Here is an 11779-nt window from a genome sequence, read left to right as displayed (position 1 = left end):
TAGGGATTGCATTAAACGTGTAAATTGCCCTGGGTAACATTGACATTTTCACAATATTCATTCTGCCAATCCATGAGCATGGAATATTTTTCCATCTCTTTGCGTTGTGTCTTCCTCAATTTCTTTCAGAAGTGTTCTATAGTTTTTAGGGTATAAATCCTTTACCTCTTTGGTTAGGTTTATTCTTAGGTATCTTATGCTTTTGGGTGCAATTGTAAATGGGATTGACTCCTTAATTTCTCTTTCTTCAGTCTCATTGTTAGTGTATAGAAATGCCACTGACTTCTGGGCATTGATTTTATATCCTGCCACACTACCAAATTGCTGTATGAGTTCTAGCAATCTTGGGGTGGAGTCTTTTGAGTTTTCTATGTAGAGTATCATGTCATCGGTGAAGAGGGAGAGTTTGACTTCTTCTTTGCCAATTTGAATGCCTTTAATGTCTTTTTGTTGTCTGATTGCCGAGGCAGACGTATCAGATAAAAGGGCTAGTTTCCGAGATCTATAAAGAACTTATTAAACTCAACAGCAAAGAAACAAACAATCCAATCATGAAATGGGCAAAAGACATGAACAGAAATCTCACAGAGGAAGACATAGACATGGCCCACACCCACATGAGAAAATGCTCTGCATCACTTGTCATCAGGGAAAGACAAATCAAAACCACAATGAGATACCACCTCACACCAGTGAGAATGGGGAAAATTAACAAGGCAGGAAACAACAATGTTGGAGAGGATGCGGAGAAAAGGGAACCCTCTTACACTGTTGGTGGGAATGTGAACTGGTGCAGCCACTCTGGAAAACTCTGTGGAGGTTCCTCAAAGAGTTAAAAATAGACCTACCCTATGACCCAGCAATTGCACTGTTGGGGATTTACCCCAAAGATACAGATGCAAGAAATGCCGGGACACCTGCACCCCGATGTTTATAGCAGCAATGTCCACAATAGCCAAACTGTGGAAGGAGCCTCGGTGTCCATCGAAAGATGAATGGATAAAGAAGATGTGGTTTATGTATACAATGGAATATTACTCAGCCTTTAGAAATTACAAATACCCACCATTTGCTTCAACGTGGATAGAACTGGAGGGTATTATGCTGAGTGAAATAAGTCAATCGGAGAAGAACAAACATTATAAGGTCTCATTCATTTGGTGAATATAAATAATAGTGAAAGGGAATAGAAGGGAAGGGAGAAAAGTGTCCGGGAAGTATCAGAAAGGGAGACAGAACATAAAGACTCCTAACTCTGGGAAATGAACTAGGGGTGGTGGAAGGGGAAGAGGGCAGGGGGTGGGGGTGAATGGGTTTCGGGCACTGAGGGGGGCACTTGACGGGATGAGCACTGGGTGTTATTCTGTATGTTGGCCAATTGAACACTATTAAAAAATAAATTTATTATTAAAAAAGTTAAGTAGCTGGAGGCTTGCACTTCCCACTTTGCCCACACCTGCTTCCGATGCATTCTCTTGGTGCCCAGGCCCTGACTGCAGCACAGCCCTTTGATCGATCTCTGCCTAGTGAGGGGCAACACTACATGTTCTCCCAAGGCCTAGGGACTCCTATGACATTTCTTCTGTCTGCTATTTCCTGGGATCACTCTCCAACCTCGCACCCGGGGCGTGTCCCTGGCTGGTGAGCCTGCTGACGTGCCCAGAGGGAGGGGCATACACGTCATAATGGGCATTGAGCCAGGGGATGATGCGAGGGCTGGCGTGGGACATAATAATGGGTAAGTGTGAGCTTATGTCCAGTTACTCATTTGGTCAAGATGAGTAACTAGCCAAACGCCGTTTGGAGAAATGACAAAAAAGCTGCCTCGGATTTCTTCTTCTCGACCCCAGGCTCCACCTACCCACTCTATTCCTACCTCCTCCCGACCCCAGGCTCCACCTCCCCACTCTATTCCTTCTTCCTCTGGACCCCGGCCTCCACCTCCCCACTCTATTCCTTCCTCCCCTCGACCCCAGGCTCCACCTCCCCACTCTAATCCTTCCTCCTCCCGACACCAGGCTCCACCTACCCACTCTATTTCTTCTGCCTCTCGACCCTGGGCTCCTCCTATCTATTCTATTCCTTCCTCCCCTCGACCCCAGGCTCCACCTCCCCACTCTATTCCTTCCTCCTCTCGAACCCGGGCTCCACCTCCCCACTCTATTCCTTCCGCCTCTCGGCCCCGGGCTCCTCCTACCTGCTCTATTCCTTCCTCCTCTCATCGTCCAGAGCCGCTTCCTCTTGTGTGTAACTCTTTTCGTCCACAGAACACTCCCCAGCCTCGGCCACCTCTCTCACCTCATAAGCCTACCTCTTTCCCTCCTGTTCATAGTGCTGTCCCTCCTTGCCACCCTAACGTACAGGTTTCCCCACCCAGATCTTGCTCTATTCCTTCCAAAACGTCCAGTCCCCGCTTTTTTTTTCTCGCTCCTGTTCCCTGTTACCTCAATTTCTACTTTGCTCCAACTCCCCCTCCCAGCCCTTCCTAGACTTTAAAGTCTTATCCTCCCCAACATTCCAGCCGACTCCAACCAGACCTCCGTGATTCACAAATCCTATCCTGGAGAGATGATTTCCCTGTGAGTGGGACGGTTCTGATATCATCCAGAATTGCCAAAACAAAAGATCCCCAGGAGCTTGACTTGGTAAATGTTGGGAACTCAAGACAATGCCAGTCAACATCTAGCTTGGAGGGTAAGCCTTGTCCATGATGGCATTTTCACCCACAACATGCTTATCGTACTATTCTCTGTATGTTACCTTCATCCTTGTGAATCGCCTTCAGATGCCAGAGATACCTTTAGCAAGATCCTTTTTTTCAGAAAACCTGTTTCTTGCCTCTCTTTCCTAATTAGCCGGCCTGAATGAATTCTACACTTATAACTGGTTTCTCCATGGAAGTTGGTCTGTGACCACAGAGCAAACAGCAAGACCAGGGACACAAGGTAGAGAAGAGTGAGTGGAAATCATGTCATCTGATCTCTACACGGGTGAGTCCTATTGATCTGCCCTGGATGAAAGTGAATGGGAGAATGGGTGACCCCTAAGAACTCACACACAGAGCCCATGACCCCTATTATAGACAGAAGGATTGAAGGTTCTTTGGTCTGGTTCCTCCAAGACTCTATTGTTCTGCACCCTAGGATTTGTGGAAATGGACTAGGGACTTTCTGCCTTTGAGAAATTTCTCCTGCAAAAAGATAGGGGGGCCCCATTATGTTGTCATCGATGCTCTGACAGTTGTACCTCTGAATCCCAGGAAATGGCAGGTACCAAAGCCTAGAAGCCAAGGACACATCTTTATCCTTTCCAGATGATTGCATCAGATAAGCAGATGATATATACATATGGTTATATATTGTTTATTTTAATTAATACAATATTTTAATATAATATATTAATATTATAATATTAATACTATAAAAATATATAAGGTCTAATATATAAGGTCTTATATTATTATATTATATTTATATATTATATATATTTAAAGTCCTCTTCTCAAACCAATATATAGATTCAGTGGAATCTCAATCAAAATTCTAACACATATATTCTGGAAACTTGACAAGTTGATTATCATTTGGATGGCGAGGCAAAAGAGCCAAGAATATCCGAGACTCCCTTAAGAACCGGTAGGAGTAGTTTTTCTACCAGATACCAGGACTTACCACAAAAAATTGTAGTAATTAAGATCGCATAGTAGTAGTGCCAGGATATAAGCAAAAGAATTAGCGAAGTTTTCTGGTAATGATAGATCTGGAGTAGAGCATGCCACAGAGAAAACTTGGGCTAGGGGCTACAGAGTCCAGATGGGTTTTGAAAGATTACACGTGGGCTCATTATAAATAGATTTCCCTAGACAGACACAGGGGAAAGAGCCCTCAAGAACAAGGACAAGGAGCACCGGGATTCAAAACAAGGAGCCATTCAGTAGCTAGCTGGGTTCAGGAACTGCCCATGTGTTCTGTACAGGTCATGTGTTCTAAACTGTGTCCCACACTGACACACATCCTGGACTGTGTCTTGAGTGAATGAACAGATAGATGATTAAATGAAATATTTTGTGAGAGAGCACGGGCTCTGCAGTCAAAGTGTAATATAGGAAAATTCCTAGAGAAAGGAAATTCCTAGAGAGTAGTCAAATTCCTAGAGAAAGGAAAATGGTACTTACCGGAGCCGCAGATGGGATGGGGCCATGGGAAGTTGTTCAGTGGGTACGAAAAAATTCTGGAAATTAGTTTCACACAATGCAAATATGCTTAAACCTCCTGAATCACATCCTCAAAATGTTTCTATTGGTAAATCTTATGTGTACTTTACCACAGTGACATTTTTAAGATCAAAAACTGTGAAGTCCTCACGTTACACACATTAGGAAAGGGTTCCTCGGTCTATATTATCCCACCTGTAATAAGGGACAGAGTAACTTTTTCAGATTGGAAACCTCCTCCGTTTTGCAAGCTAGACGGGGAGAGTTCTCATCCAGGCAAGGACTTTAAATGGGACAGGTCTCTGACTCCTCCCCAAATCTCTTTTAGCCAATGACTGTCGAAGGGGCGGTGCAATCAGGTCCCTAACCTCCTGGACCTGCTGCCTGGCCCTGGGTCCCGCCCCGGCTGCTGCAGGAGCAGACCCAGGAACCAGGCCGAACCTCGAGAAGCCGAAGCCGAGGGAAGGGGAGTCGCCGGGCTTCAGGCTTCGGAAAGAAGCGAGGCAGGAGAATCGGTTCTGGAAGGAGGGGGTGAGGTGGGCGGCCCCGAGGGCTCCAAGGGACGCTGTGATCATGGACGCCGTTGCCAGGAGACCGCGAGACGCCGTTGCCTGGAGACCGCGAGACGCCGTTGCCCGGAGACGGCGCCCCCCACCCCAACCTCCCGCGGCCGGAGCCCGGAGTGCAGGGAGCAGGAGCCCGACCCCGCCGAGCCCCGCCGCCCTGGCGCGCCGCCCGCAGGAGCCGCTGATGCCCGATGAGGTCCACCAGAACCAGATCCTGCGGGAGGTGTATCTCAAGGAGCTTCGAACCCAGAAACTCTCCACAGAGTATCACGTGAATCCCCTCCGCAAGGGTGAGTGAGGGGCGCCCCGGGGCGGGAGAAGGGACGGGGTGCGGGCCCCGGGCAGGAAGGAGCGGGGGCCCTAGGGCGCGGGTGGCGTCAGACGCCTTCTCTGACCTCGCCCCTCCCTCCTGTGTTTCCCGCTGGGACTTGGCAGCGATGGGGGTGAGCTGGAGCCTGGAGGGTCTCGCTCCACATCCCGGCGGAGATTTTAATACGTTAAAATGCACCCACAGAGGGATCAGATAGTATTTTTGTGGTCAAAAGGTAGGAACGCTTTGGAAACTTTTGCTTTCTCAATAATTCTATTTTCTAGCGTTTTATGCTTGGTTTGGCTGTTTGTGTTTTGGTTTATATGCTAGTTGTGTCTGTGTGTGCCAACCTTCTAGGCTTCTTTTTTTTTTTTTTAAGATTGATTTGTTTGTTTGTTTATTTATTTATTTATTTATTTATTTAGAGAAAGAGAGGGAGGCAAAGGGAGAAGCAGGCTCCATGCAGGAAGCCTGACGTGGGACTTGATCCCGGGACTCCAGGATCACACCCCCGGCTGCAGGCGGCGCTAAACCGCTGCGCCACCAGAGCTGCCCATCTTTCCAGGCTTCTAATATTGTCTTAGATGCTCGGAAAATTCCGGGGTGGACTCGGCCCTCCTGAGAAAATGGCCCTGCTCCCACTGCTCAGGTGGCACGTTTCTCGGGGGTTGCCATGGCTGCCCCTGAATGCCACTGGGTCTCAGATGGAGCCCCAGACTCAGGCACCCAGCCACTGCCCAGCTCTCTTCCCCTGAACAGCCTATGAGGATCTCAAACTCACCAGTTGGAACACTGGGAGCATCCGCACCTCTCCCCCAGCTGCTGCTGCTCCAGACTCTCTTGTTTGAGCAAAGGTACCGCACTTGTTTTCTCCCCAAAGTGAGAAGCCTAGAAATCCTCCTGGATGCATGTGTGTGGATTCTGCACCTGGGCTTCACCTAGCCTTCTGGGTACATCCTGCTCCATGTCTAGCCTTGTTCGGCGGCCCAGGACGTCTGCAGCACTGTAGCCAGTGCTGTTTGAGAGAACATTCTGTCCCAATCAAATGGTCTCTACAAATCTTTGCTGCCCAGAATGCTGGCCGTTCGCCCCATGTGGCTACTGAGCACTTGAGATGTGTCCAGTGCACATGTAGAATGGATTTCTAATTCTACTGAATTGTAACTATTCAAATTCCTGTAGTTCCATGTGGCTGGTGGCCACTATCCTGGGTAGTGCCACTCTGGATTGTGAGGTCCTTGAGAGCCGAGTTCCTAGTGACCCCCAGAAAAATACTCAGCAGGTGTCTGGCCTAGGGTGAGTCTTCACGAGGGCAGGGCATTAACGTGTAACCTGAACCTATGCCGGTGTTTTTTCTACAGTTCACACAATCACCAGAAAGCCCATGTCTTGGCATGAGAACCTGGAGGAACCTGCAGATGGTAAGTCCCGTGGTTTGGGAACCACACTGAGATACAGCACAGACAGGCAGGTGGCTAGAGAGACCTTTCAGGGTAGCGTTACCTTGGGCAACACTCTGAACCCCTGAAAACTGGATGGAAACCCATGAAGCTCACAAGAGCTTCAAGCATAGGGCCAGTCCATTAACTCTCAAGTCCAGAAAAATCCTCCTAATGGCCTTCCCAGTGCATTCATATATTCATTCATCAAACGTTGAGCTGTTACCAGCAGAGGTCCTGAAGTCATTTTAATGGACTTCCAAGTCCGGTTCTGCCACTTGTTAACAATGTGACTTTGAGCAAGTAATTTTAAATGTCTCTGAACCTATCTTCACATAGTGGTGAGGATTAGACAACATCACGTAAGCACTCAGAACACAGAATAGTATTGTATTGCTGAAATGGAAATGCGGACTGTTTTGATTATTACTACGTGATAGTCCCTCAGATGGGGCCGGGAGTGGAGACCTCATACCATGATGAAGGAGACAGACAAGTAGGTAAAGAGTAAAATTGGAATGGCAACAAAAGAACACACAGATGCCCCTGGTCAGACAGTGGATTTCTGGGAAGGCTTCTTGGAGGTGGAGAAGGTCAGGGATCAAAGACTAGGAGGACATTCTGAGTTCTATGGAAAGACAGAGGAATGAGAGATACCAGCGTGGCCCAAGACAGGGCGGTAGTTTGGCCTGGCTGGAGTATACTGGTGCACAGGGCCATGCTCAGAAACAACGGAAGAGAGATCTTTGGTGGAGAGCCCTATCCTTCCTGGCAGGCTCTCTCCTCCCTCCCTCCTTGGAGTAGAATTTGATGGAGGAAAGATGTGAGGTTGATATAGGAGCACAGGGTAGGCAGGTGGGGTCGGCAGGAGGAGGGTGGATTCCATAGCAGAGTAGAGACAGACAAGTGAATAGACCAATAGGGTATCGGCAGGGGAAGTGAGGATGCTATCCGTCCTGAAGAGAGCAGTCAAGCTCGAGGAAGGGAGAGGAGTCCAGGCCTTGCAGCACTAAGATTAACAGGCAGCGAGGGACCTGAAAGCTAGCCAGGATTGCACTGCTAACTGCTTATCCTGAGGATGCACTCAGCCGGGGGCCAGGTCCTTCATTCTCAGCCATCTCGCTGAGGTGGATATTGTCCTCAATTTACAGATGAGCAAAGTGAGGCCTGGAGAAGGTAAACCACCCGTCAGGCTAGTAGTGGAAAGGCCAGGAAGGGCTGACTATGAAGCCCAGTTTCCTGCCGTTGTCAGGCTGCCACCCTCAAATTGACACTTGGTAGGGTGGAACCTGAAAATGAACCCTGTGCAAGTCCTCAAGCTAGGGAGTTACAGATACATGCATGGGGTTGGCAGCCCTAGCTCTTGCAGTACGGAAGATGTGGCCTCTTACAACCCTCCCCCGCACTCCGTCATGGCCACATTGGCCCCACTTGCTCCTGCCTCAGCACCTTTGCTCTTGCTTCCTGTCCAGTACTTCCGTCTGCCTCTGCCTGTGGCTGGCTGCTGCTTGGCATCAGGAGAGGCCTCCCCTCACAGTCCCGGTCTAGAGTAGCCAGCCCTGCCTGTACCTCACCATCAGGTTCGCTTGTCCCCTTGTGTAGTGTGTCCTCTGTACCCCCAGCTAGACGACCAGCTCCAGGAGAGCAGGGACCGTGTCTGCCACACAGTTCTACTTGCGGGGTCCAGAAGAGTGCCTGGACAGAGTTTGTGCTCAACAGATATTTGTTGCAAGATGAGTGTTGCAGGGTCTTGGCAGGCCCCCGAGGCCAGCTGCTGAAGCCGGGCCAAAGGACCCAGGAATTCTCGGTCCCAAAGCCTGCTTCCCTCATGACTCATGCCTCTTCTCCCAGCCAGGTTCCTCAATCTTATCCACCATGCCGCTCAGGGGCCACGGAAGAAATACCCAGACACGCAAACAGAAAGCCAAGAAATTGGATGGGACTCTGAGCCCTTGGTAAGTGTGGTTCCTTGCCTTGGGTAGGCCCAGAGGCAACAGAGGCTGTGGCTAAGAGAATGGTATATGAGGCCAGACAGCCTGGCTTTGAACCCTGGCTACCACTTACTAGCTGGGTGACCTTGCATAAGTCATTTAAGGTCTTTTGTGACTGCGTTTCCGCAGTGGAGCATAAATGGAGATATTACAGCATGAGGTAGTATGTGTAAGGTACTTAGAACAGTGCCTAACCCACAGCAAAACACACCTCCTTTGATTGGTGAGGCTCCAGGAGCGCTGAGGAGCCCAGGAAATATAATTGTCAGCACATTACCTCCCGAGATGACATAGGGCTTCTGGTGCTAAGACATTTCCAAGAACTTCCTGCCACGTTTGTCTCTTATGTTGCTCGCATCTTTCATCACACGGAAGGCTTCAGTTTTTAAGTAGTCAGAAGTGCTGGTCTTTTCCATCCCGGTGTCTGGGCTTTGTGTCTTTCTTAGGAAAACCTGCAATATCCAGAGTAGCAAAACGACTAGCTTTCCTTTTAGGCTTTTCCTCAAGTTGTCGTGTCTTTTTAACACGTGGCTTTTAGGCCATCTGTGTGTTTTGCCCCTGAGGTGAAGCTGGAGACGCTGATCTTTAGCTAGATCAGAACTTCCTTCGTTCCCTCCAAGGCACCAAGGTTTCGCGCCCCCTGTCTCCTTGCGCTTACTGCTCCTGCAGCCACCTCCTGATACCTAGCCTCTACTCCTTGGGGAAGTCCTGCTCAACCTTCAGGAGCAGCCAGGAGTCCCCTCTTTATCAGGTCCCGTTAAGGAACATGTGCCCCATGCTCTCCACCGGGCAGATTTGGGCACCTTGCCCATGTTGTTCTGGAGCATTGGGTGCCTCCTGCTCCCCACCATTCAACCCAATTCCATTATCAATGGTACATGGTGGCTCTGGAGCCAGACAGCTTGAGTTCAGATCCCAGCTCCCCCACTCTGGAGCTGTGAGACCTGAGGAGGAATGGAAGGGAAAGCTTGTAGCCCGACCCGGGTCTAGTCACGGGCTTGTCCTGGCCCCTTGGTCTGTTCCCAGTTGTCTTCCTCTGCTGAGGGTGAACCCTTCCCAAGAACGGCCCACATCCTTAGCTCTTGCCTTTCTACCTTTCTACCGTGTGGCCCGGGCTTCTCACCCCTTTCTACAGCTCTCGTCTGGGGCATGTGGCTCTGCCACAGGGCTGCTGCAGGGGGATTGGAGTAAATAGCTCAGCTCTAATGAAGGAAGAGAGGTAGGGAGGTGGTTTGAAGGGGAGACGAGAGAAAGGAAGGGTGGAGGAAGAATGGAGGAGGGAGGAAAGAAGAAGAAAGGAAGGAGGAATGATGGAAGAGAGGAAGGAGGGAAAGAAGGAAGGAGGAAGGAGGCAGGGAAGGAAGGATGCAGAGAGGGGGAAAGGAAGGGCTTAGGAAAAAGCTGCTCATTTACTCCAGCTTCTCTTCGCCTGTGGGGCATCACCCTGGGGAGAGCAGACTGGGAGACCAAGGGGTCCAGCAGGGGAGGGGTCCAGCAGGGGAGGTTGCTGAGCCTGAGAGAGCTGCATGAGCCCCAGTGTAACTTAGGGCTCCCTGCCCCGAACACGCAGACAACCCCAGTCCCAATGTGAGGACACCGGGGAAGCCACACTCAAATACCTGCAACTTCTGTCCTCCTGGTAAATTTGAGGAAAATGTATCCATTCAGTTAATTGTGTAAGTTAACCTTACAGCTTCTCTAAGAGGGACGTGTCAGAGCGCTTGCTGTTGCTTCTCCATGTAACCACGTAAACAACGTCCATTCTTTCATCAAATGAGCGTGTGCTGAGCCCCTGGGGTGTGCTGGCCCAGGCTCCACGGACTTTGAACCCAGGTCACCCTCCCCCCCCAGGGGCTTCCTTCTGATGCCCACGATCTCCTCTCTAGGTCAGCCCGGAACGTGATGACCGCAGGCTGAACCATTTCAGGGTGCACAGCGATATCACGCTCTACAAGGCCAAAGTGTGGAGCTTGGGAGAAGATGATCGCCACACATAGTGTTCAGCGCCCACCTCAGCCTCGTTCCTGAAACCCAGCCTGTGTGCTGCATGGATAAATAAAGATGACTTTCAAGTGTCAATCGGACCTTTCCTTTGTGGAGTCTCACATTTTTCTGCCTGCATGCACTGGTTCAAATCCTTAATCTTGGGGATTCCTGGGTGGCCCAGTGGTTAGCACCTGCCTTCGGCCCAGGGCGTGATCCTGGGGTCCTGGGATCGAACGCCACATCGGGCTTCCTGCGTGGAGCCTGCATCTCCCTCTGCCTGTGTCTCTGCCTCTCTGTATGTCTCTCATGAATAAATAAATAAAATCTTTAAAAAAAAAACCCACACAAATCCTTAATCTTTTAAACTAGTGTCAGAATTCCAGATTAAGATGCCTACAATATTCCCTCTGCCTTTCATGACCCCAATAGCAAATAATAAAGAAACAATATTGTATGAGCGCACAACAGAGAATGGGAGATGATCATCGAAGTCAGAAGATATATTTAGAAGGTGGAAAGCTGATGGAAGAAGGTGAGGAAGCCACAAATAGGATGCACTGAATGGAACACCTCTGAGCAGAGAGCCTTGGAGAGAGGTTCAGGACTCCGAGAGAGGGGGGTGTGAGACAGGGAACCAAAATGGATGATAGTAGGGAGACCCTCTCCCACACACCAGCCAGGCATGGAAGATCTCCCACACTGGAGGTCTGCCCTTGGAGAAGTGGGAAAGACCAGGGCTCGGGGACAGTGGGTAAAACCCAGGGCAGGAGTGGATGTGAAGTTCCAAAAATCAATGAAAACTTGTGAAAGCAAGGTTGAACCCCTTACCCCACACATATATTGCATCTTTATCCTGGGATTGAAGGTGGAAGGTTCCCCTCTGGAAAAATGAAATGGCTCCACAGAAAAGCCTCCATGTGGTACCTGCCGAGAAAGAGCCAGGGAGCTCCAGGCTGGTGAGCACATGGAGGTGTTGGGAGGGTGGTGCACCCCAGAGCACATGGAAGCCCCCGGCTGCCTTCCCATTCCTCGCTCCATGTAGCTCTTGCGTTTGGCTGTGCCTGAGTCATCCCTGAAAGGGTGAAGCCAGATATTGCTGAGATCACTCTTGCATTTGGAACCTGACAAGATGGAATGGAAGTCTGCAAATATGAGTGGCCTTGCCTTGGGAGACATTTTCATACGAGATGATGATGACTATTGACTACTTGGGCAGCTAGAAATGTGCCGGATCTCTTAACTATGATAATCCTTTTGCTGTAAGGGACCTGTGA

General features: G+C 49.7%; 1 protein-coding gene across 1 annotated transcript; it reads left to right on the top strand.

The window, feature by feature from the left end:
• The first annotated feature begins 4568 nt into the window (after positions 1-4568).
• CFAP144 (cilia and flagella associated protein 144) lies at positions 4569-10788 on the top strand. Its single transcript, XM_055342045.1, has 4 exons — positions 4569-5069; positions 6451-6510; positions 8380-8483; positions 10406-10788. Exons 1-4 carry the CDS (start codon positions 4787-4789, stop codon positions 10514-10516), a joined length of 558 nt encoding a protein of 185 aa, XP_055198020.1. The 5' UTR covers positions 4569-4786; the 3' UTR covers positions 10517-10788.
• The last annotated feature ends 991 nt before the right edge of the window (positions 10789-11779 follow it).

The sequence above is a fragment of the Nyctereutes procyonoides genome, unplaced genomic scaffold (assembly GCF_905146905.1).
Source record: "Nyctereutes procyonoides isolate TBG_1078 unplaced genomic scaffold, NYPRO_anot_genome, whole genome shotgun sequence".
Lineage (NCBI taxonomy): Eukaryota > Metazoa > Chordata > Mammalia > Carnivora > Canidae > Nyctereutes > Nyctereutes procyonoides.
This window is presented reverse-complemented; position numbering and strand designations above follow the sequence as displayed.

Excerpts from the sequence above, each read along its gene's own strand:
- CFAP144 (XM_055342045.1), top strand. The coding sequence starts at position 4,787 with ATGGACGCCGTTGCCAGGAGACCGCGAGACGCCGTTGCCTGGAGACCG. Across the intron at positions 5,070-6,450 it reads CGTGAATCCCCTCCGCAAGG|TTCACACAATCACCAGAAAG; the intron begins GTGAGTGAGGGG and ends TTTTTTCTACAG. Across the intron at positions 6,511-8,379 it reads CCTGGAGGAACCTGCAGATG|CCAGGTTCCTCAATCTTATC; the intron begins GTAAGTCCCGTG and ends CTCTTCTCCCAG.